Consider the following 24,564-nt stretch of genomic DNA (forward strand, 5'->3'; position numbering starts at 1 on the left):
AAGTTATTAGGCCTAATATTAATCATTTTTTTCTTTTTAAGAAAAAAATTATATCAAATAAACCAGGATCTTGACCTGAAGGGAAGTGTATGGCTGCTTTTCCACTTTGTGGTTTTATCTGCGGGAGACAGGGAGAGAGAGAAAGACAAGAATGGAGGCAGAGGGAAGGAGGAAGAGAAAAGAAGATGATAAACTGATCCATAGATACCTACTAGTTTCAGTTTGAAAATCCCGGAAACCATCAAATATTGAACGTGCAGGCCGTCGTCTTTTAGGAGCTTTAGGAGAAAAAAACAGGATTGACACAAAAGCTTAAACATTAATTTTGTAACAATTCTAAAATGTCTTTATCTATAAGAATTTCTTATTTCAAGACACTCAGATTGATAATAGTGTCCTCTTCCAAAAAATAAAATATTTTTAAAACCTTCAAGTCATTCATATATAATTAACATAACCATCTTCAGACCAACATTTTGTTATATAAAAAAGAAAATTAAGGTCCAGTCAAGACTTGGCCAAACTTGTGTAAAACGACAGGAAGAAAGATTGTGAGGATGATTCCACATGGAGATGAATCTTACATATGCTCCAAATACCAAATTCAGGTTATCCTAAAAAATCTGCCTACCCTTCAGTGCAATAATTGAGTAAATTTTAAATCATAATATTTAAGAACTACTTTTGCACACATGTAGAATTATGAACACCAAAAAAACAATTTTAGAGTATAAATTTTTCCTATAATTAGAGAGAAATAAACAGAACCAATGTCTTCTGATACTGCTGAATAGGGTCTATTACCCAATCCTTAAGTGTTGTACAGATAAAGTTTCAAAAGCAATCATCAAAATGTTATCTTCCTGTATGTTCTTAAACCTAAAAATTTACCAGGTCTTAAATGGGAAAAGAATGTGAAAAAGGACAGATACATGTATATTATGTATAACTAAATCACTTTATTGTACACCTAAAACTAACACACAACTGTAAATCAACTATAATATACAATATATTTTTTTAATTACCAGGTCTTTATATACATTAAATAATACATTAAATAAGGACATTTAATGATTCTTTCAATATGGGTGACAGTTATTAAGTTGGCTTATGGCAAGCCCAGCAAGCATGTACTAGAACAATATTCCATAAGAAATGATGATTAGATAGTAAGATTAGATAGAAACTATAAAAGTCCCCCAATCCCATTTTTTTCAAAGCATCCTTCACAATAGCCTGCATTTTCCACTATATAGGGTAATTCTTTAAGTCTAAGAACTACTGAGTAAAAAGCAAAACAAAAAAATAACAAAAAAATGCAGAACCACATGTTAAAAAATTACTTATTTGTTTAAAGCATTATCTGTCAGCATATCATTTGGAAGATTCCCCTGGAGAAAGGCAAGGCAACCCACTCCAGGATTCTTGCCTGGAGAATCCCATGGACAGAGGAGCCTGGTGGGCTACAGTCCACGGAGTTGCAAAGAGTTGGACACAACTGAAGCGATTTAGCACATATCATTTATGCACTTATGCATATCAGTATTTACATTGAAGAATCACAATATTATCTCTAGGAAAAGGAATTTGATAAAAATGAGAGGCTTCTATATGTTAACTTTGCATTGAATTTCAAATTTAACTTGAATTTTACATATAAATTGTTTTATTTTATCGAATAAATTATGCAAATTTATTTTAAATTTTATTAAACTTATAAAATTTAAATATTGCCTTATTTCTCTCTCTCTCCCTTTATACAGAAGCAGCAAGAAATATTCTCTTCAATCTTGGAACTATTTTTATTTGAGAGTTCCTATCTTAAATATGTATGTTTCTAGCAGTAATAATTTCTCAATGCTTTCTTAAAACTCATTATTAAGTACTATTTAACCGTAACAATTAAGAAAGTTTTAACCAATTGTTAACCATAACAATTAGGAATTATCTTAGGGTAAGACATTGAACAGCTGCTTAAGAAAGCATATTATTATTGGAGAGGTAGTACATAATATATAAAATTTTGGTAGCTTTTTTTCTATTTTTAAATTACCAATGGCAGGCCAATCAATATTCTACGTTCTTTACACACATACATATTCACTCCCCCCACCCTGCCTCCAATTTAGCCCTTCTCAACCTCCTGGAGGTTCATCGTAGGCCCTTATTGCTAGCTTTCCAACTACCCTCATATTTCTTGGACTCATGACCTATTCCCATTTGTTTCCCCCTTATTTACCCTAAGTCTAAGCAAGAACCTCTCCTCAAGCCACTACACCTCTAGCTTCAGGACCATTATTACTGCTGCCTGCCTCTTCATACATGGTTTCCAGACTCTTCCAAACCATATGCTAAAAGTAAACATCAGTCCTCTTTATTCTTACTCTACTAACCACAAAGTAAGAGTACTGGTCACTGAGGTCAAAGAAATTAAGCTGCAAAGAGCTAAAAGAGATTCACTTGGAGCTTCAGAGTCAGAATAGGGGAGAAACAGAGAAAACAAAATTTTATGAGAAAAGTAGCACCGTTTCACATTTTCACAAATCTCTGTTAATAACTGGCATAAGAGAAGACACCTGAATTTTTAGATCTGCTTCTGCATTCAATCTGCTATTCTTTTAATTCAAGTATATGAAGAAAAATAAAATTTAACTTCACACAGACATGTAGCTGTAAAAGGGAAGAGTATTTTAACAGTTTTAAGGTAACTGTGAACATTTTCCTTGGCTGCTATACCAAACTCAATCAGTGGTAATTTCTTAAAAGGTTGGTAGCAACATGGAATCTAAAATATTATCAATGAACTTTTCATACTCTGCTCCATTGAAATCTACTAGTCTATGTGGTAGGCAGGCTCTGTGACAGCACCCAATTATCCCTATCTCATGACCTGTGCATGAACATCTTGAGTATGGGCAGGATCAAACAGAATGAGGCAGAGGTGACAGGATGTCACTTCCAATAATTAGGTTACAAAAAGATGGTGGCTTCCATCCTGAGCTGTCCTCTCTGGCTCTCTCATTTGCTCTGTGGTAAGGAACTGATGATGTCTCCAGTCAACCACCAGCCACATAAGTGAATTTAGACTCTTCCTCTAGTCATGCTTTGGGATGCCTGTAGCCCTGGCTGACACCTTGATTATACCTTTGAGAGACCATAAACAGAGGGACCCGACTAAGCCACACCTGGATTCCTAACACACAGAAATGATGATATAACAAACGTTTGTTGTTTCAGGAAGTCAAACTTTGAAACAATTTGTTAAACAGCAGCAGATATCTAATATATATTGAATATACAAATACATATTGATCTGAACAAATCTTTCAACTACGCACAATTTTCTAACAGTGTGCTTTGGTGGTTTGAAAATATTGTTCAGAGTTATGCAAAACATTCCAAATATTGACCACTTCATTATACAATATTAAAAAAATAATAACTAGCTGTTAATGTCACCACTAATCTCATTAGAAGATTATTATTATTGGAAGATTTGAAAAGAAGGGAAGCGAAAAGCAAAGGAGAAAAGGAAAGATATACCCATTTGAATGCAGAGTTCCAAACAACAAAGAGATATAAGAAAGCCTTCCTCAGCAATCAATGCAAAAAAATAGAGGAAAACAACAGAATGGGAAAGACTAGAGATCTCTTCAAGAAAATTAGAGATACCAAGGGAACATTTCATGCAAAGATGGGCTCAATAAAGGACAGAAATGGTATGGACCTAACAGAAGCAGAAGATACTAAGAAGAGGTGGCAAGAATACACAGAAGAACTGTACAAAAAAGATCTTCACGACCCAGATAATCTTCATGGTGTGATCACTCACCTAAAGCCAGACATCCTGGAATGTGAAGTCAAGTGGGCCTTAGGCAGCATCACTACAAACAAAGCTAGTGGAGGTGATGGAATTCCAGTTGAGCTATTTCAAATCCTGAAAGATGATGCTGTGAAAGTGCTACACTCAATATGGCAGCAAATTTGGAAAACTCAGCAGTGGCCACAGGACTGGAAAAGGTCAGTTTTCATTCCAATCCCAAAGAAAGGCAATCCCCCAAAATGCTCAAACTACCACACAATTGCACTCATCTCACACACTAGTAAAGTGATGCTTAAAATTCTCCAAGCCAAAAAAAAAAAAAAAAATTCTCCAAGCCAGGCTTCAGCAATACGTGAACCAGATGTTCAAGTATGTTTTAGAAAAGGCAGAGGAACCAGAGATCAAATTGCCAACATCTGCTAGATCATCAAAAAAGCAAGAGAGTTCCAGAAAAACATCTATTTCTGCTTTATTGACTATGCCAAAGCCTTTGTGTGGATCACAATGAACTGTGGAAAATTCTGAAAGAGATGGGAATACCAGACCACCTGACCCACCTCTTGAGAAACCTATATGCAGGTCAGGAAGCAACAGTTACAACTGGACATGGAACAACAGACTGGTTCCAAATAGGAAAAGGAGTACGTCAAGGCTGTATATTGTCACCCTGCTTATTTAACTTATATGCAGAGTACATCATGAGAAACGCTGGGCTGGAAGAACCACAAGCTGGAATCAAGACTGCCGGGAGAAATATCAATAACCTCAGATATGCAGATGACACCACTCTTATGGAAGAAAGTGAAGAAGAACTAAAGAGCCTCTTGATGAAAGTGAAAGAGGAGAGTGAAAAAGTTGACTTAAAGCTCAGCATTCAGAAAACTAAGATCATGGCATCCGGTCCCATCACTTCTTGGCAAATAGATGGGGAAATAGTGGAAACAGTGGCTGACTTTATTTTTCTGGGCTCCAGAATCACTGCAGATGGTGACTGCAGCCATGAAATTAAAAGACGCTTCCCTTGGAAGGAAAGTTATGACCAACCTAGATAGCATATTAAAAAGCAGAGACATTACTTTGTCAACAAAGGTCTGTCTAGTCAAGGCTATGGTTTTTCCAGTGGTCATGTATGGATGTGAGAGTTGGACTATAAAGAAAGCTGAGCACCAAAGAATTGATGGTTTTGAACTGTGGTGTTGGAGAAGACTCTTGAGAGTCCCTTGGACTGCAAGGAGATCCAACCAGTGCATCCTAAAGGAGATCAGTTCCGGGTGTTCATTGGAAGGACTGATGTTGAAGCTGAAACTCCAATACTTTGGCCACCTGATGCGAAGAGCTGACTCATTTGAAAAGACCCTAATAAGGAGCCAGAATAGCTCAGTTAGGAGAGCATTAGAATGAAAAGACCTTGATGCTGGAAAAGATTGAGGACAGGAGAAGGGGACGACAGAGGATAAGATGGTTGGATGGCATCACCGACTCAATGGACATGGGTTTGGGTGGACTCCGGGAGTTGGTGATGGAGAGGGAGGCCTGGCATGCTGCATTTCATGGGGTTGCAAAGAGTCAGACACGACTGAGCGACTGAACTGGACTGAATCTCATTAGAAAGCCTTTAAGTACTAGGAAGCTAACAAGATCACAATCATGGACATAGACTTTCTAAAATTCTAAGTTCTGCATGAAAGCCTTTATTTCCTTAAATGAATGGCAACAATTAATGTCAGTTGTTTGCCTTGAAGCAGTTAACAGGCTTTGTTCACATTTAAGAAAATGTCTGCCAAATGCCTAATTCTAAATAACTAGTTTGTCAGTAATCTTTCAAGAAAAATAGTGTTCCATAAGAAAAGCAGCTAGTTTAGGTTTCAACTCAAACACCTGTACAAGTGTTTTTCCTTAAAAGTAACCAGAGTACTTACTTCAGTATGTGGAAGTGCCTTATGTACACATTCTATTTCATCAAAAACAATAGTTTAAAAATGTGGGTCAAGATTAAATGAAATGAATTTTTACTGCTTTGCCAAGAACATTAATAAGTAAAATTGGCTTTTTTTGTTTTTAAACTGCAAGTGTGTATCAGTGAAGAATTCAACAAGTAGCAGCAGTTTGGTGTCACTATCCTGATTTAATTAAGATGGCAGTAATTTGACCATTGCTTCTCAATTATCAGCCCAAATGTCAACACTGTGAAAAAGGCAAATAACTTGTTAGTATTATTATGAAAATGGTTCTGTTCTTACAGACCCACTGAAAGAGTATCAGGGACTCTCAGACCACACTTTGAGAAACATACTTTAATTCGATACTACTCCTAAGAAAATAGTTCTCCAAAAACCTTTTCAAAGTTATAATAAGGTCTACTAATGAAAGTTCAGACTGACTTACCAACTGTATAAAGTCATTCTTACAACCCTACCCTCATCAAACCAGAGGTAAAAGAAAGTGATGTTTCAGATGGAAACTCTTTTGCCTCAAACAGTAAAACAGCATAGAACCCATTTGCTGTTGTCTTCCCCATGCAAAGATTCTGCCTTTATTTCTTGCAATAAAGGAAAGAGAAAGCTTCCAAGGGCATTATTCCTGAGCTCTGTTACATTTATATGAAGAAAAAAAAAAGCAGAAAGCACGTATTATTCTTCAATATTCAGACCTTATAGTGCTCTTTCTCCCATCTTTATTTCTGACTCTGGACATCTTTATTTCTTTCTACAGTAAACTACAAAGCTGCCAGGTTAAAGATCAATCTTAAAACTCTCAACTAACTTGCTTTTTCAAATCAAAAGACATGGTTTATGTAATTTTCTTCATCTTTTTCTTACAACTTATTTCTTCTTTTAGCCTGCCTACAAAACTTCTTATAGATTTATGTTTTGGCATCGTTATTCTCAACATACACATATACATGTGTACATATACATATGTAAATATACATGTTTCTATGACTCTGTATACCCAACCAAATCACAAGTTCCTCTTCTGGGTTTTGGGGTTTTGTTTTTTTTTTAAGTTTTTTTGGCCACACTACATGGCAGGCAAAATTTTAGTTTCTCAACCAGTGATGGAACCTGTGCCTCTAACAGTGGGAAGTGCAGAGTCTTAACCACTGGACTGGCAGCAAAGTTCCTTATCTTCTGCAGTTTTAATATACCTCTTAATGCCTAAAATATCTGGCTCACAAAAGGTAAGTAAGTGCTTGTTAAAATAAAATTATAGGCAATGTTGAGCATCTTTTCATGCATTTGTTGGCAATCTGTATGTCTTCTTTGGAGAAATGTCTGTTTAGGTTTTTCGCCCATTTTTGATTGTGTTATTTGTTTTTCTGGTACTGAGCTGCATGAGCTGTAGTATATTTTGGAGACTAATCCTTTGTCAGCTATCTTGTTTACAATTATTTTCTCTCATTCTAAGGGTTGTCTTTTAATCTTGTTTGTTTCCTTTGTTGTGTAAAAGCTTTTAAGTTTAATTAAATCCCATTTGTATATTTCCATTTTGCTTTTGTTTTTATTTCCATTACTCCAGGAGGTGGCTCAAAGAGGCTCTTGCTATGATGTGTGTCAAAGACTGTACTGCTGATGTTTTCCTCTAAGAGCTTTATAGTAATGCAAGTCAAAACTATAATGAGGTATCACCTCACACTGGTCAGAATGGTCATCATTAAAAAATCTACAAACAATAAATGCTGGAGAAGAAGCAAAGAAAAGGGCACCCTTGTGCACTGCTGGTGGGAATGTAGACTGATACAGCCACTATGGAGAACAGTACAGATTCCTTAAAAAAACTAGGAACAGAACTATCATGTGACCCAGCAATCCTACTACTGAATATACACCCTGAGAAAACCATAACTGAAAGAGACACATGTACCCCAATGTTCAGAGTGAATTAAGTCAGAAAGAGAAAGACAGATATTGTATATTAACGCATGCATATGGAATCTAGATGTTACTGATGAACCTATTTGCAGGGCAGCAATGGAGACACAGACACGCGGGACAGACTTGTAGACACAGTAGAAGAGGGTAGGACGAATTGAGAGCAGCATGGAAACATGCATATCACCATATGTAAAATAATTAGCTGGTGGGAATTTGCTGTGTGACACAGGGAGCTCAACCCAGGGCTCCGTAACTACCTAGAGGGATGGGATGGGGTAGGAGACAGAAAGGCTCAAGAGAAAGGAGACGTATGTATATCTGTGGCTGATTCATGATATATGGCAGACACCAGTACAATACTGTAAAGCAATTATCCCCCTCACCCCAAATTTTTAAAGAATAACGATCTGCCTTCCAATGCAGGGGACAAAAGTTCTGTCCTTAGTTGGGGAACTAAGATCCCACATGCCTCAGGGCAACTAAGACCTAATGCAGCCAAATAAATAAATATTTATTTTAATAAAATACAATAAAACTATAGATTTTCTTTAAATCTGATTAAATGTTCTATTTCCTACCATCTTCTCTATGCACCTCAGACTGATACCATAATTTTTTGCATGGAATAGAGATTATTTTTTCCATTTTTCAATACAGGAATAACACTTCTAAAAATTAAATAAGAGTTCCCTGGTAGTTCAGTGGCTACGACTTTCCGCTCCCAATGCAGGGGACCCAGGTTCAATCCCTGGTCAGGGAACTAGATCCCACATGTGCCAACTAAGACCTGGTACAGCCAAATAAATAAATACATTTAAAAAAAAAGAGTGAAGATATAGTGTATCAAGACAGTAAGGACATGGCGGTCAAGTGGGTATTAAAAAAAAACAATCAGAGTCTTTTATCTAATGATAGATTTGTTTCCATTATAAGGCAGCAATTCCTTTTGCTTATTTTCCTCTTTTTGGCCTTCTGAAATAGTTATCAACTTTTTAATCTCATTCACTCCTCAGAAGAGGCAACTGTGCAACTTGCCTCAGTGGAGTATGGAATTACAAGATAAGAACTGACTGTACTTGATATAATAATCTGAGCAAGTCTTCACATCTTTTGATAGCTTTATTAAAATCCTGAAGACAACAATAAAGGCAAATAAAGCTAGGAAAAAAAGGTAAACTTACCACCAAACAAAGGTTCTGGTTCCACCAGTATTTCTTGCTTTTGAGGAATTGGGGCACGAACTTCCTCTCTATTAAGAAGAAATAAGTGGGAAAATATCCAAATGAAAACTGTTTTCTGCTACCTATTCTCACTGTAATTATTATGAATACATTCAAATTAACAAGTAAAATGAACAACAGACTTAGTGACTTTAAGGAACCACATTAAATTATGACAAGTGATTTCCAAATAGAGATCAACTGGGACAAGGTACCTGGCACAGATAGAGCAAATGGGCTTAAGGAAAGAGAACAAACATAAAAATAAAAAATACTGTGTCTTCCCTCTTAAGTTCCCTCCCCTAAATTCTTAAGGAAAAAAAAGATAGGCAATTTATACACACACACAAAAAATTCAGGAATAAATTAATGGAAAAATATGAGCTTAATGAAAGCAATATTACATTACCACTACATCAAATACAGAATTAAAACACAGATATATTAATATAAGTTTAAACAGGCAGTTAATTTTATGCTAGTTATGACAAGAACTAAAGTAGTTGCTGTTTTGTTGTTTAGTCACTAAGTCATGTCCAACTCTTTAGTGACCCCATGGACTGCAGCCTGCCAGGTTCCTCCATCCATGAGATTTCCCGGCAAGAATACTGGAGTAGGTTGTCATTTTCTTCTCCAGGGGATCTTCCTGACCCAGGGATCAAACTGCATGTCCTGCGTTAGCAGGCGATTCTTTACCACTGAGTCACCAGGGAAGTCCAACCTAAGCAGTACTATTGGATTCTTCATTAAAGAGACACTAATAACAGGAAAAAACTCATCTTTTAAAAGCCTATAAATTCTTCAGAGTTTACCTCCAGAGGGTTTACTAATAATCCGTCTCTTCTAGTGAACAATACTCATTTAGATATGCTGTAAAAATGATACATCTCTTTATATACCATTTAGTTATTTTAGCTTTAACTCAAATACAAAACTGCTGATTAATGTTCATAGCATGTAGTAGGTTCCAAATTTAATATGTTGCTCTTAAAATAAATGTTAATTTAACTTAGGCCAATGTTTTTCATTCAGGTGTTTCTAATAGTAATAACTGAGCTTAAGGCTCTGTTTTTGACACCTAAAAGTTGAAACATCAAAACATGCTTTATTTAATAAAGTATCAATACTCATTTGTCAATAAAAACTAACATACTGTAAATAAAGAAGAACTAGTCAGACAAAGAAAACTATAATAAGCCAAATGAGTGAAGCATAAATGATGATAACTCAATATTACACTAAGAACTCTTTCTTACTGGATTTCAGTCACTGCTCACAAACAGAACTGCAATACTCTGAAGAAATAGACATGTGTCTCTAAGAAGAAGCTCTATTAAATCTCTTTCACCAAAGAAGAACAGGCCATTATCTTAAGAAAAAGATATCTTAACAGACAACTTTTACCTGAATAGATCTTTCCATTATTGGTATACTCCACTTTACATTTTATGTGAATGTGTGTGCATGTACAGAATTATCTCAATCCAAGGCTTTCCTGATAGCTCAGCTGGTGAATCTGCCTGCAATGCAGGAGACCCCGGTTTGATTCCTGGGTCAGGAAGATCCCCTGGAGAAGGGATAGCTACCCACTCCAGTATTCTTGGGCGTCCCTGGTGGCTAGGCTGGTAAAGAATCTGCTTGCAAAAAAAAAAAAAAGAATCTGCTTGCAATGCAGGAGACCTGGGTTTGATCCCTGGATTGGAAGATACCCGGAAAAAGAAAACAGCTACCCACTCCAGTATTCTGACCTGGAGAATTCCACAGACTGCACAGTCCATGAGGTCACAAAGAGTTGGACAAAACTGAGCAACTTTCACACAGAAGGCAATTTAATTACTCAAGAAACAAGTCTTAAATCTGATGAAATACACCAATTAAGGTCATTGCTAATTAGCAGTCCTCATACAGAAAGACACATTTTAGGTCATCTATTCCAAGACTGCTGGCTACCTAATGAAATGGAAGAATGGAACAGAAGGTGAACTGTATAGAAAGAAAACCTGTTTAGATAAAGCAGGCTATGGTGTTAGTCACTCAGTTGTGTCTGACTCTTGGCAACCCCATGGACCACACCAGGCTCATCTGTTCAGAGGATTCTCCAGGCAAGAATACTGGAGTGGACTGCTATTCCCTTCTCCAGAGGATCTTTCCCACCCAGGGATCAAACCTGGGTCTCCTGCACTGCAGGCAGATTCTTTACCATTTGAGCCACTGACACTGGCTTAGGAAGTAGATGCCACTATCAAAGGTTAATCAATTAGTAATACAAATAATCTAAGTCAAATTATAATGTAATTCAGTAGGAAAAGACATTCATTAATCAAAGTATTTTTAAGTACAATTAAGAAAACCTGTTTTAAACAGTGAAGACTGATATGTCCCCCCAAGTCAGCTATGAATACCTGTTATAAACTAAATCATATTTTCATATTTATTTCCATTAAAGATTTGAGTTATGTTGGTGGAGATTGGATTACTGAACTTGAAATACACAGCCAATACAGATGGAAAGAACTTTGTAAGATACAGATAAAAACCTTTAAAGTTCACAGGTTGTGGGGAATCTAGAATCTGGAACTAGATTTAAAAAAAAAAAGCAACATGTCCTGGAATGTTTCTGTGGCTTTTTATATCTAATTTAGTAAATATAAAATCTGCACCTTTGGCCTATTCTATTTAAGGGGCTCCCTCTTGTTTAGCATCTCATGTTGTAAACATTAAAGAGTTATAAAGGGCTATCTGTATTAAAATCTTATTTAAGGATCTTTGAAATTTTGACTCAAAAATCAATGTTTTTCATTTGAGGATCATTCACCTCTAATACTTTCCAAAGACTACTGGAATTTTGCCTAATAGATATTCATTTTAAACTCTCATTGGTATCAAATGTAAAGGGCAGAAAACATCAATGTACTTATCATTTGTTACTATTCTTCATATATTACAGTTCTATATGCTGAAGGTGCTTCTAAAGATTAGATACTTATAGTTATCTAAGGTATAAAGAATTAGAATTTTTTTCAAAACTTTTTCATGACAACTCAAAACTTTCCTGGGACAATGTAGGAAAATCTAAAAATGGGAAATCTGACCTTTACTGGGCTCTACTTGCATATCTGCTACTTAATTGCTGCATAGCTTGGGGAAATGGCTATTCTTCAGCTTCCTCTATAAAACGTGGATAATAATACCCACCTATAGGATTCTTCTGAGAATTGACAGTGCTCTAGAGAACTTAAAGCACATAGCATAAAAATTGTCACCTGACACGTTCAGATGCTTTCAACTTTTTATTTGTTCAAAATAGAGAATTAACCTAATTGACAAAAACGTTAACTGCTCAATGTTGGCAGCAGGTAGCTCCTAATAATAAATATTAAATTCATACTCTGTGTGTGGTCTGACAGTGGAGACACTTGCTGAACTGGTACTGGGCTCTTCAGCGATTCCTCCACCATCCAAAAACATAGTGACTGCCATCTCCAGATTATTGTTGCAGGCTTCAAGCATATGTTTCCCTACACTTTCACTTGCACCTGAAATAGTATAAAAACAAGAAAAAAGTTAAACAAAGACATTTTCTTACATTCAATTCACATCAGAAGACAGAATGCCCAAGGAATAGTACTTTTCCCTCTTTAGAATGAATGTTTTTATAATTATTTTTAAATTGAAGAATAATTGCTTTACAGAATTTTGTTGTTTTCTGTCAAACCTCAACATGAATCAGCCATAGGTATACATGTGTCCCTGCCCTCTTGAACCTCCCTCCCATCTCCCTTCCCATCCCACCCCTCTAGGTTGATACAGAGACTCTGTTTGAGTTCCCTGAGACATACAGCAAATTCCCACTGGCTACCTGTTTTACTCTCACCATAAATCTCACCCTCTCCTCCCCTTTCCCATGTCCTTAAGTCTATTCTCTATGTCTGTTTCTCCACTGCTGCCCTGCAAATAAAGTCTTTGGTACCATCTTTCTAGATTTCACATATATGCATTAGTATATGATATTCATCTTTCTCTTTCTGACTTACTTCACTCTGTATAACAGGCTCTAGGTTCATCTACCTCATTAGAACTGACTCAAACAAGTTCCTTTTTATGGCTGAGTAATATTCCATTGTGTGTATGTACAACTGCTGTATCTATTTATCTGTCAATGGACATCTAGGTTGCTCCCATGTTCTAGCTACTATAAACTGTGCTGCAATGAACATTGATGTGTCTTTTTCAATTTTGGTTTCCTCAGCATATATACCTAGGAATGGTATTGCTGGGTCATATGGTGGCTTTATTCCTAGTTTTTTAAGGAATCTCCATATTGTCTTCCATAGTGGCTGTATCAGTTTACACTCCCACCAACAGTGCAAGAGGGTTCCCTTTGCCCCACAGCCTCTCCAGCATGTACTGCTTCTAGACCTTTTGATGATGGTCATTCTGACCGGGAGAATGACCATTATGGGAGAATGACCATTATGGCAGAAAGCAAAGAAGAACTAAAGCCTCTTGATGAAAGTAAAAGAGGGGAGTGAAAAAGTTGGCTTAAAACTCAACATTCAGAAAACTAAGATCATGGCATCCTGTCCGATCACTTCATGGCAAATAGATGGGGAAACAATGGAAACAGTGAGAGACTTTTATTTTCTTGGGCTCCAAAATCACTACAGATGGTGATTGCAGCTATGAAATTAAGACACTTGCTCCTTGGAAGAAAAGCTATGACCAACCTAGACAGCATATTAAAAAGCAGAGACATTACTTTGCCAACAAAGGTCCGTCTAGACAAAAGCTATGGTTTTTCCAGTAGTCATGTATAGATGTGAGAGTAGGACCATAAAGAAAGCTGAGCACCAAAGAATTGATGCTTTTGAACCATGGTGTTGGAGAAGACTCTAGAGAGTCCCTTGGACTGCAAGGAGATCCAACCAGTCCATCCTAAAGGAGATCAGTCCTGAATACTCACTGGAAGGACTGATGCTGAAGCTAACTCCAATACTTTGGCCCGCTATGCGAAAAACTGACTCATTGGAAAAGACTCTGATGCTGAGAAAGCCTGAAGGCAGGAGGAGAAGGGGACAACAAAGGATGATACGGTAGGATGGCATCACTGACTCAATGGACATTGAGTTTGAGCAAGCTCCAAGAGTTGGTGATGGACAGGGAAGCCTGGCATGCTGTAGTCCATGGGGTCACAAATCAGACACGACTAACCGACTAATTCTGACCGGTGAGAGGTGATATCTCATTGTAGTTTTGATTTGCACTTTTCTAATAATGGGCGATATTGAGCATCTTTTCATGTGTTTGTTATTCTGAAAGTTGTCTTTAAACCTTGCTTATAGTTTCCTTTGTTGTGCAAAATCTTTTAAGTTTAATCAGGTTCCACTTGTTTATTTCCATTATTCTAGGAGATGAGTCATAGAGGATCTTGCTTTCTTTTTTAAATAATTATTTAATTCTACACTGTTGTCTGATTAGTGTGAAATATATAAAACTAGAAAAGAAAGCAGCAGCATTAAAATAGTAGTCTTCCTTCATAATAAAACAAAAACTAAATAAAGCATTTATTTGCCATTTCTTTAAATAAATCAACTATATATTCAATATTTGTTAATAAACTGAAAAATAAAATGAAACACTATATCCTAGAAAGTTAGAACTACTTCATTAGAAAGAATGCAGTTCAGTTAGCAGTTTCTATTTCTATCAGAAAGGAAGCATTTTCATAATAATGGGAGAGAAGAGAAATGCTACATTTTTTGTCAAAGATATAATTAAATAAAAATCTGCTACAAAATGTCACTCTTCATCATTTAAAACTGGTCCTATCACACAGTTACTCATTTATTTGTAGCAAACATAATCTGTCTGATGCAATGTAAACTGGTAAAGCCCTTTAAGAAATCAATTTTTAAAAAATATTTATTTATTTGGCTGCACTGGGTCTGAGTTGTGTGACATGAAATCTTCGATCTTTGTTGTAGCATGCAGAATCTTTAGTTGAAGTATATGAACTCTTAATTGCAGCATTTGGGATCTAGTTCCCTGACCAGGGATCGAACCTGGGCCCCCTACATTGGGAGCACAGAGTCTTAGCCAGTGGACCACCAGGGAAGTCCTAAGAAATCAATTTTATAAGATGTTATCAGGAAACATAAAAATACCCTTTACAATTTTTGACCCAGTAATTTGGACTTGTAGTCTAAATAAACCTACAGAAGTCTAAATAATCTATATAAATCTAGTCTAAATAAATCTATATAAAATACATGCATAACCATGTCTATATACATGTCCAATATAACTTCAGTTAATACTGAAAAACTGGACAACATAAATGGCTAACAGCAGTAGAATCTAAATTGTAAATCTATTTGGTGGGACATTCTGTGAGCATTAAAAAGCATCTCAGGTCACAAGGAACTATATTCAATATCCTATAATAAACCACAATGGAAAAGAAAAAAAAAAGCATCTCAGACTTTCCATTTGAGATGATTTTCTTTCTACCTGAATTTTGTCCCTTAGAGTCTCCTCCAGCCAAGACTGATGGTGTGTTGGTTTTTTGTTTTTGATCTGATAACGCCTTTTATTTTGCCATTGTTCCTGAAAGACAGTTTCAGTGGATATTCTATTTTAAGGCTGACAGTTATTTTCTCCCAGTACACTGAAGATAGCATTCCGGTGTCTTCTGGCTTCTGCTACTGCTTGTGGGAAGTAAGCTGCCAGACTAAAGAAAAACATTTTTATAGCAATCTGTTGTTTCTCTCTAGTTGCTTTTAAGATCTTCTCTGTCTTTGGTCTTCAGCAGTTTCACTCTGATTTGCTGACTCTATTTATCCTTCTTAGGATTCATTGGACTTCAACCATAGACTTATCTTTTACCAATTCTGACAAATTCTCAGACATTTTCTTTTAAGGGTCTTAGTTGAGGCATGCATCAACCTTCTGTTGCAGTGTCCCCTGCACTGGAAGACGGATTTCTTAACCACTGGACCAGGGAAGTCCCTGCCAATTTGTCTTTCACCTGTTCACGAGCTTTTGTGTTGTGCTATGACCAGCTGCATCTGCCTCTTTGCAACCCCCTGGACTGTAGACCGCCAGGCTCCTCTGTCCATGGGATTTTTCAGGCAAGAATATTGGAGTGGGTTGCAATTTCCTTCTCCAGGGGATCTTCCTGACCCAGGGATCAATCTTGCGTCTCATGCATTGCAGGCAGATTCTTTACCATAGTGCCACCTGGGAAGCCCTCCTGAACTTTTAGTTTTAATTTTTTATAACTAGAAGTTCTGGGTTTTTCTAATCTGCTTGGTCATGTTTCAGAGACCCTTACTTCATACTCTTACTTCGATCTTTTTCATTTATTCTAATATATAATCAAACCTACAGGAATTACAAAGACAAAAGATAAACTATCTGCAGTCTCTAGTGGTCACTGTCTCTTGTTTCTGCTGGCTCTTGCCCACTGTGCCATGGTTTCTTGTGCATTTTGTGACTTTTCTGACTGTGATTTCAAGTGGCTCAGAATTTTAATCTATAGATTTATGAAGATCTGTAGATTTATAAAGCCTGGGTTGAAGGTACACTCCTTCTCAGAGAAAATGATTTAACAGATTTTGTAAAGTACCTGAGGGCACTACCAAACAGGGGCTATTTAAAATACATTCTTGACCTGAAGTTTTATATGATCACAGGGGAAATGTGACCTTGTAAGAACCCTTGCTATAAATTCTCAGTGAAGATTTCTCCTACCACTCCCCAAATGCGAAGGTCCCAGTGTCATGAGGGAGGGGTCTCCTTGCAGATTCTTCTCCTTAGGAAGGCAACAGGCTTGTTTCCTGTGCCCTATGAGGCTATCAAAAGAGAAATTCAAAGCCATCCAGTTTGGGCAAATTCAACCAGGGTGAAAGTTTAAACCTAGCTAATGTCTCATTCCCAATTTCATTTAATATTTAGCTTCTGAATATTCTTTATTTCCTTGCCAGCCCAGTGAGGGATATTCAAAGATTTTTAAAAATAAATATTTAAGTCAAGTCTTTAACTCTCAACTCCTAACTGATCATCATTCCATCTTCCACCTTGCTGCTGAGGTTATGTTCTAAAATACAAGTGCAATTATCACACATAAATACAAACACAAATACACACAAATGGCTTAAAATTCTTTAATGGCTCTCTGATACCTATAGTATAAATTTCAAAGTCCTTATGATCTGGCAAGTCCTTTATGATGAGACCTCAGCCTATCTCTCTGGCTTTGCCTCTCCTCTTCACCATACTACAAATTCAGTATTGCCACACCAAATTACATGTTTGGAAAGTCTTTATTCTCCTTATCTCCCCCTTCATCCAGTTCATGCATGCTCAAGAATCACTGTAAGCATTACTTTTGTCAATTCCCATGCTGAGCATTCTCTATACTACCTCCTCCCCACTCTCACCGCTGTGATACTCTACTACATATGTGGATATACTGCTGCTGCTGCTAAGTCACTTCAGTCGTGTCCGACTCTGTTCGACCCCTTAGACAGCAGCCTACCAGGCTCCGCTGTCCCTGGGATTCTCCAGGCAAGAATACTGGAGTGGGTTGCCATTTCCTTCTCCAATGCATGAAAGTGAAAACTGAAAGTGAAGTCGCTCAGTCATGTCCGACTCTTCACGACCCCATGGACTGCAGCCACCAGGCTCCTCTGCCCATGGGATTGTCCAGGCAAGAGTACTGGAGTGGGGTGCCATTGCTTTCTCCGACGTGGATATACTACTAAGCACTAAATGCTGGTTTACTTTCTTTTTCCTCCAGAAGAACAGGAGCTTCTTGAACACAGGGATTCGTTTCTGTCTTGGTATCCCCAGCCCTAGCATTGTTGTTTGCTTCCATGTTACCAACATCCAGTAGGCTCGGAACTATCTCATAGTACTTCAGCTAACCAGTTAGTACACTGGGAAAGAAGTGCCAGACTTCAGTCAAAAAAAGCCTTCTATACCCTTTGAATTTTTTTTTTTCGTGGCCAAGCCAAATGTTTGCAGGATCTAAGTTCCCCAACCAGGGACTGAACCAGGGCCCTGGCAGTGAAAGCACTGGATGCTAACCACCGGACTGCCAGAGAATCCCTCTATTCTTTGAATTTTAAACCACATATATTTATGTTTTAAACTTCCCTTATAAAAGTGATATGGTTACACTGTGGAAATTACTAATAGCAAGTGGGTATTTAGGAAAAATGAACTTAAAACTTCCACTTAAAGCATCACATACAAATTTTTAAAATGGTGTTATCTCAAAATAAAGTGATAATCATAAGCTACAAAAAATCATCAGATGATAGAGTAGCTAAAGCTCTGTCACAAAGCTGACAAATACACATCTAAGATGCTAGCTTAAAAAAAAAAAAAGAACTTCCCTGGTGGCTCAGACAGTAAAGAATTCACCTGCAGTGCAGGAGACCCGGGTTCAATCTCTGAGTTAGGAAGATCCCCTGGAGCAGGGGATGGCTACCCACTCCAGGACTCTTGCCCAGGAAATCCCAAGGACAGAAGGGCCTGAGGGGGCTACAGTCCAAGGAGTCACAGAGTCGGACACAACTGAGCAACTAACACTTTCACTTTCCCTGGTGGTCCAGTGGTTAAGAGTCCACCTGCCAGTGCAGGGGACACAGGTTCAATCCCTGGTCTGGAAGGATCCCACATGCCACAGAGTAACTAAGCCCTCTGTACCATTTCCTCCGGCTGCAGATGTCTTTGTAACCAAGGCAGATCCTTCGGTGGCACTTTATAGTGCCATGTCTTTGCATGATATGGAGAGGGAGAGCAGTCAAATCAGTCCCCCTCATTTTTCCTGACAATATGCCAAATACGCACCTGCTAAGTTGTGACCCCCCTTCCTCACTCTGAAGTAGATATAGGAACAGACACTACTTTTCCACAAGGCTTTATTGCTATCCTTGCCTCTGCTAGTTCTTCTATCTTACAGCCTTTAGATACTCACTCAACTGGCCAGTTCTTACTTTTCTCAAACCAGCTCTCTCCTTAAATTCTCAGTCAGGCTAAACCAAAAGTTCTCAAGTTCTAAACTACATATAAAATAAACAATAGGCCTTACCGTATAGCATAGGAAATTCAATATCTTGTAATAAACATAATGGAAGAGAATATGAAAAAAGAATATGTATAACTGAATCATTTTGCTGTACACTATGTAAAAATTAACTATATTTCAATAAAGTAATTTTTAAATAAGTTCTCAAGTTCTAATATGCATAGATTTACATTCTCACCATTAGAAAACACTTTAAAAAATGAAGTCTCAAAACAAAAACAAATTCAACTTTTTGAAGGAAAAGAGGAGTTCAAATATTCTAGTAGACAACTGTAAGTTAGATAATTACATACAAACTCCACTCCAGTTCCACTCCAATATTCTGGCCTGGAGAATTCCATGGACTGTATATGTCAGTCCATGGGGTCACAAAGAGTTGGACACGACTGAGCAACTTTCACTTTCACTGGGGGCATAAACAGCACAAATTTGATGAAAATTTTCCATATTATTACTCATAAAACCTAAGGCTTTGTTTCAGTGCTTTTCTAGCATTTTTACATTGTGTCCAGGTATACTGGGTTATGTTATTAAATTTCTTAAATGCTAGTCTAAAAGTTCAGTGTCTGTTGTACTCCGCCATTTTAATTTACTCATCTACACAGCAGTTTCTGAAAATTAAAAGGTTCACATAGGTAAACTACTCTGGTTGTTTACTCTAGCAAGAGATAAATGAACTGTAACCTTTGCCTCATAAAACTAGTTTCTGAATGACATCTACTGATCTTTTTCTTTTCAGAGAATTAAGTGGCTGAAATTTATACCACTGTGGCTCTTGTCTCGAGGTGCTCACCACATTGCACTAAAGCACCACAAAAAGCACAAAGAACATGCTGATGGGGAATTCTCTTCTACTACAACAGCAACCAATCCTGGCTGCTTTCACTCCTTTTGAAATTTTTCATAAGGAAATTCATCTTAAAAATGATCACTGCTGGGAATTCCCTGGCAGTCCAGTGGCTAGGACTCAGCCCTTTCAATACTGGGACAGGGGTTCAATCCCTGGTTAGGGAACTGAGGTCGCACAAGCTTCGAGGCATAGCAAAGCATAAACAAACAAATAAAAATGACCACTGCATTCAAATGGTTGTTGTCATCCTTCTCATCACTCTTCAACTATCTGAATTTCAATATCCCTGTTATGGAAACCATTTAGAGAACCTGTGAGTTCTGAAGTAAAATAGAAGATGCCATGAAAATCAGGAGCTTTAAAACCAATCCTCAGGCAAGTTGGCCCATCAAAATATGGTCTGCCTATCCCAAAAGTCTTTTCCTAAACACCTAAAAATTTTTTCACTTTATGATGCTGCCTAAAACACTACCACCTAAGAGATTAACTTGGGTAAACAAACATCCTTTTTGAAAGTATAAACACTTAACCGAAGAGTTAAGGATGTATCAATTATTTGTGGAAACAGTGACAAATTTTATTTTCTTGTACTCCAAAATCACTGCATTTGATGACTGCAGCCAAGAAACTAAAAGATGCTTACTCCTTGGAAGGAAAGCTATAACAAACCTGGACAGAGTAATAAAAAGCAGAGACATCACTTAGTCGACAAAAGTCCATATAGTCAAAGCTACGGTTTTTCCAATAGTTGTGTACAGATGTGAGAGTTGGACCATAAAGAAGGCTGAGGATCAAAGAATTGATGCTTTTGAATTGTGTTGCTGGAGAAGACTCTTGAGAGTCGCCTGGACTGCAAGGAGATCAAACTAGTCAATCCTAAATGAAATCAGTCCTGAATATTAATTGGAAGGACTGATGCTGAAGCTCCAATACTCTTGCCACCTGATGTGAAGGACTAATTTGTTGGAAAAGCCTCTGATGCTCGGAAAGATTGAGGGCAGAAGCGGGTGACAGAGGTTGAGATGGCTGGATAGCATCATCGATCCAAGGGACATGAGTATGAGCAAACTCCAGGAGATAATGAAGGAACGGAATCCTGACACACTGCAGTCCATGGGGTTGCAAAGAGTCAGACTCAACTTAGGGAGTGAACAACCACCATTATTTTAGAATGCGGATTAACGCAAGCATGATTGGAAAAAAAAAAAAGTGTGTTAGTTGCTTAGTTGTGTCAAACTCTTTGCGACCCCAAGACTCTAGGCTTCCCTGGTTGCTCAGATGGTTTAAAAAAAAAAAAAAAAAAAGCATCTGCCTGCAACTCGGGAGACCCAGGTTCGATCCCTGGGTTGGAAAGATCCCCTGAAGGAAACAGCAACCCACTCCAGTACTCTTGCCTGGAAAATCCCACGGACAGAGGAGCCTAGTGGGCTGCAGTAGATGCAGTAGATTGTCTCAAGTTATATGATGTGTGCCGTGTGCTTAGTCGCTCAGTCGTGTCTGACTCTCTGTGACCCCACAGACTGTAACCTGCCACGCTCCTCTGGCCATGGGGATTCTTCAGGCAAGAATACTGGAGAGGGCTGCCATGCCCTCCTCCAGGGGATCTTCCCAACCCAGGGATCGAATCCAGGTCTCCCGCACTGCAGGCGAATTCTTTACTATCTGAGTCACCAGTCAAAGCTATACATCAATGAAATAAAATGAAAGATATTGGAAGTATGAAGCATTTATTTATAGCTATGGAGAACCACATTACATCAGAGAGTAAATAGGCAGAGTAAGACATTTCACTGTTTTCTTTCCCTCGTTCATCTGCTGCTATGAACATATGTTTCATTCATGTTAAACATTCATTTTTTTTAAAGCAGTGTAACAGAGGAAGTAAAAACATTACTCTAAAAAAATGAATGCTATGGATAAAGAATAAAACAATACACAAAAGGGATCTGCTCTGAAAAAAATCTGTAACAACTAGACAGCATACCAGTGTGACTGAGAAGCCATTAAGAGCTGATGCAGGGAGTTTCCTGGCAGTCTAGTGGTTAAGACTTGGGGTTTTCACTGCCCTGAGCCCAGGTTCAATCCCTGGTAGGGAAACTAAGATCCCACAAGCCAGTGCGGCAAAAAAAAAAAAAAAAGCGGATGTAGAGACAGAGGAAACTGTAATAAACATGTAAGTGAGCATTTCATAGATCTATTGAACTACAGATTAAAACAGAATTTATTAAAAGGGATTATACCAGGAATGACTTGAAGACACTAAAACTATAATAAAGGAAATAATAACTGTGACATTTGTGGACAGAAGGTGTCAACACTCAGGGCTCGGAACTGCCGTTTCTTTCTGTAATCCTCACTTGACCATTTAGTGCTAGAATCTAGGCAGCATATCCTAGAGAGGGCCCTATTGTATATCTGTTGACAATTTGACAGGGTAACTTCCAACACTGGAGCTTGTCAGGATGACCTAAGAGCTTTCCCAAAGAAAGAGTCTCTACCTATTAGATTTTTTCAAAAAGAAGCACATGCTAAATCCTGGCATGACTGAAGAAGGCAGTATTAGAGAGGGACTCAAGAAGCAAAGTACACAATTCACTTTTTAAAATAAAGTCCTATTATCTGAGCCATCTGTGCTTGTATAATCAAGCATTCTAAGTTTTATCACTTGCTGTGTCACAAAGTGTATCCTTTTAGAAACAAAAGATAACTGAAGGATAATTAAAGGTTCTAGTGGCTCTTAACGTCAGGAAGTACCAGAGGCATCTAGGAATGTGAGACACCATTTTTAATGTTTCATGAGCAGGGGCCTGGGGGCACTACTGGCGTTTACTAGAGAAGCCAGGTGTGCCTCAGAAGATTGGAAAATGTCCCTCCTCCCCTAAGGACTGCTCACATCTTCATTTCAGAATTCTGGCCTCTAGAACTTCGAGAGTAACTATTCTAAGCAATGTAGTCTGTATTAATGTGTTATAGCAGCCACAGGATGCTAATACAAATGCTAAATCTTCTGCAATGAATAGAACAGACCTATAGAACAAAACACTGTTCTAGCCAAAATGCCAACAATACTTCCACTTAGCTAAACAATGAACAGAAAGTTAACTGAGAGGGCAGAGGAAAAGTGAGGAGGACTAAATGATATAGAGGAAAGGAACAGCAATAAGACAAATTTAATCAAGTTACAAATTTTACCTATATACTTAAGAGGTAGTAACAATTTTTGATGAGTCAGCAGTAAAAAATTTTAACTTCTTATTACATTCAGAATGAAGAACAAATCTTTTTTAATAGGGGAAGGGGGGAACCTTTAAAAGAAGATTGCAGGGTCTTCCTGGTGGTCCAGTGGTTAAGACTTTGCCCTTCCACTGCAGGGAGCATGGGTTCAATCCCTGGTTGGGAAATTAAGATCCCACATGATCTATATTGTGGCAAAAAAAACAAAAACAACAACAAAGAAGCTTGTAGATTCAAACTATCTATAAAGTTGTTCTGGGCTTAGTTTGAGGTCTCAATATTATAGGTAGCAGCAGGATGGCTTAATCCTGCTGTGTCTTAGTTTGTTCAGGCTGCTGTAACAAAAATATCATAAATCAGGTAGCTTAAACAACATGCATTTATTTCCCACAGTTCTGGAGGCTGGGAAGTCAAAGGTCAGCCTCCAGCAGATTTGGTGTGTAGTGCAGACCCGCTTCCTGGTTGATAAGACAGTTCTGCTCACAGTGTGTACCTGCACGGTGGAAGGGGCCAGACACTCTCTGGGGTCTCTATTTTCAGGACACTAGTGGTGATGGTTTAGTTGCTAAGTCATGTCCGACTCTTTGTGATCCCATGGACTGTAGGGCTCCTCTGTCCATGGGATTTTCCAGGCAAGAATGCTGGAGTGGGTTGCCATTTCCTTCTTTGTTAAGGACTAGTACCATTCATAAGGACCCCACCACCTTCATGAACTAACCACTTTTCAAAGGCCCCACCTCCTAATACCATGACACTGGGCAAGAGGGTAATCAGGAAAATATGAATTTTGGGAAGGACACAAAAATTCAGCCCATAAAACCCAGTAATCATATCTACAGCAGGAGTCTCACTTTACTGTTTCTCACCACATGTACTCTTTTTACCTATCCATTACCTTTTCCATATGCTTTAGCTTGCTAATGGCACCAAAGGGCATTAACCCAGCTTTGGTACACAATTTATCAGCGGCCATCTCCTTGTTGCTTGCTGCCTCTTAATTCACACTTTCTCTATTAATGACATAATATAGGAAAGAGCGCCAAATATATAATGTAGTCTATGTCTATACCACAGCTGGAAGGATCAAGAGACATTCCAAACTTTAGTAGTCCCTTATACCTATTCTCTACACTATTTTCAATGCCCAAATAGTCTCTTCACTATTATCAAGGAACCTAAGTATGGCAGTCACAGAGACTTTTTAAAAGGAAAAAAAAAAAAAAAAATTCCCGCTATAGACCTTTTCTTGCCCAAAGGGTTAGAGCACAGAAATGACAGGGACACAAAGTGATTACTTTTTGGTTCTACATTTCCCTTAGAAATGATAACAAAGTAAGCGAGACAATCTACCAAGGAAATGAGAGTCTGTGATAGTTGCAAGAAGTAAAATGCAAGTTCAACCTCCTCATCAGTTTCCATCCAGGAGTTTTTAAGCATTGAGGAATAGAAAATATTTTTTAAAA

At 37.8% G+C, this 24,564-nt stretch overlaps 1 protein-coding gene across 1 annotated transcript in view; it reads right to left on the reverse strand.

The window, feature by feature from the left end:
• The window catches only part of UBXN7 (UBX domain protein 7), a 58,235-nt gene that overhangs the window by 26,560 nt on the left and 7,111 nt on the right, over window positions 1–24,564 (reverse strand). The window contains exons 2-4 of the mRNA XM_043473257.1: window positions 12,310–12,457; window positions 8,883–8,950; window positions 213–278 (exon numbers count right to left, since the gene is read on the reverse strand). Coding sequence (XP_043329192.1) covers window positions 213–278; window positions 8,883–8,950; window positions 12,310–12,457 — 282 coding nt within the window. The remainder of the gene's footprint in view (window positions 1–212; window positions 279–8,882; window positions 8,951–12,309; window positions 12,458–24,564) is intronic.

This window comes from Cervus canadensis, chromosome 7, assembly GCF_019320065.1.
Source record: "Cervus canadensis isolate Bull #8, Minnesota chromosome 7, ASM1932006v1, whole genome shotgun sequence".
NCBI classification, from domain to species: Eukaryota; Metazoa; Chordata; class Mammalia; order Artiodactyla; family Cervidae; genus Cervus; species Cervus canadensis.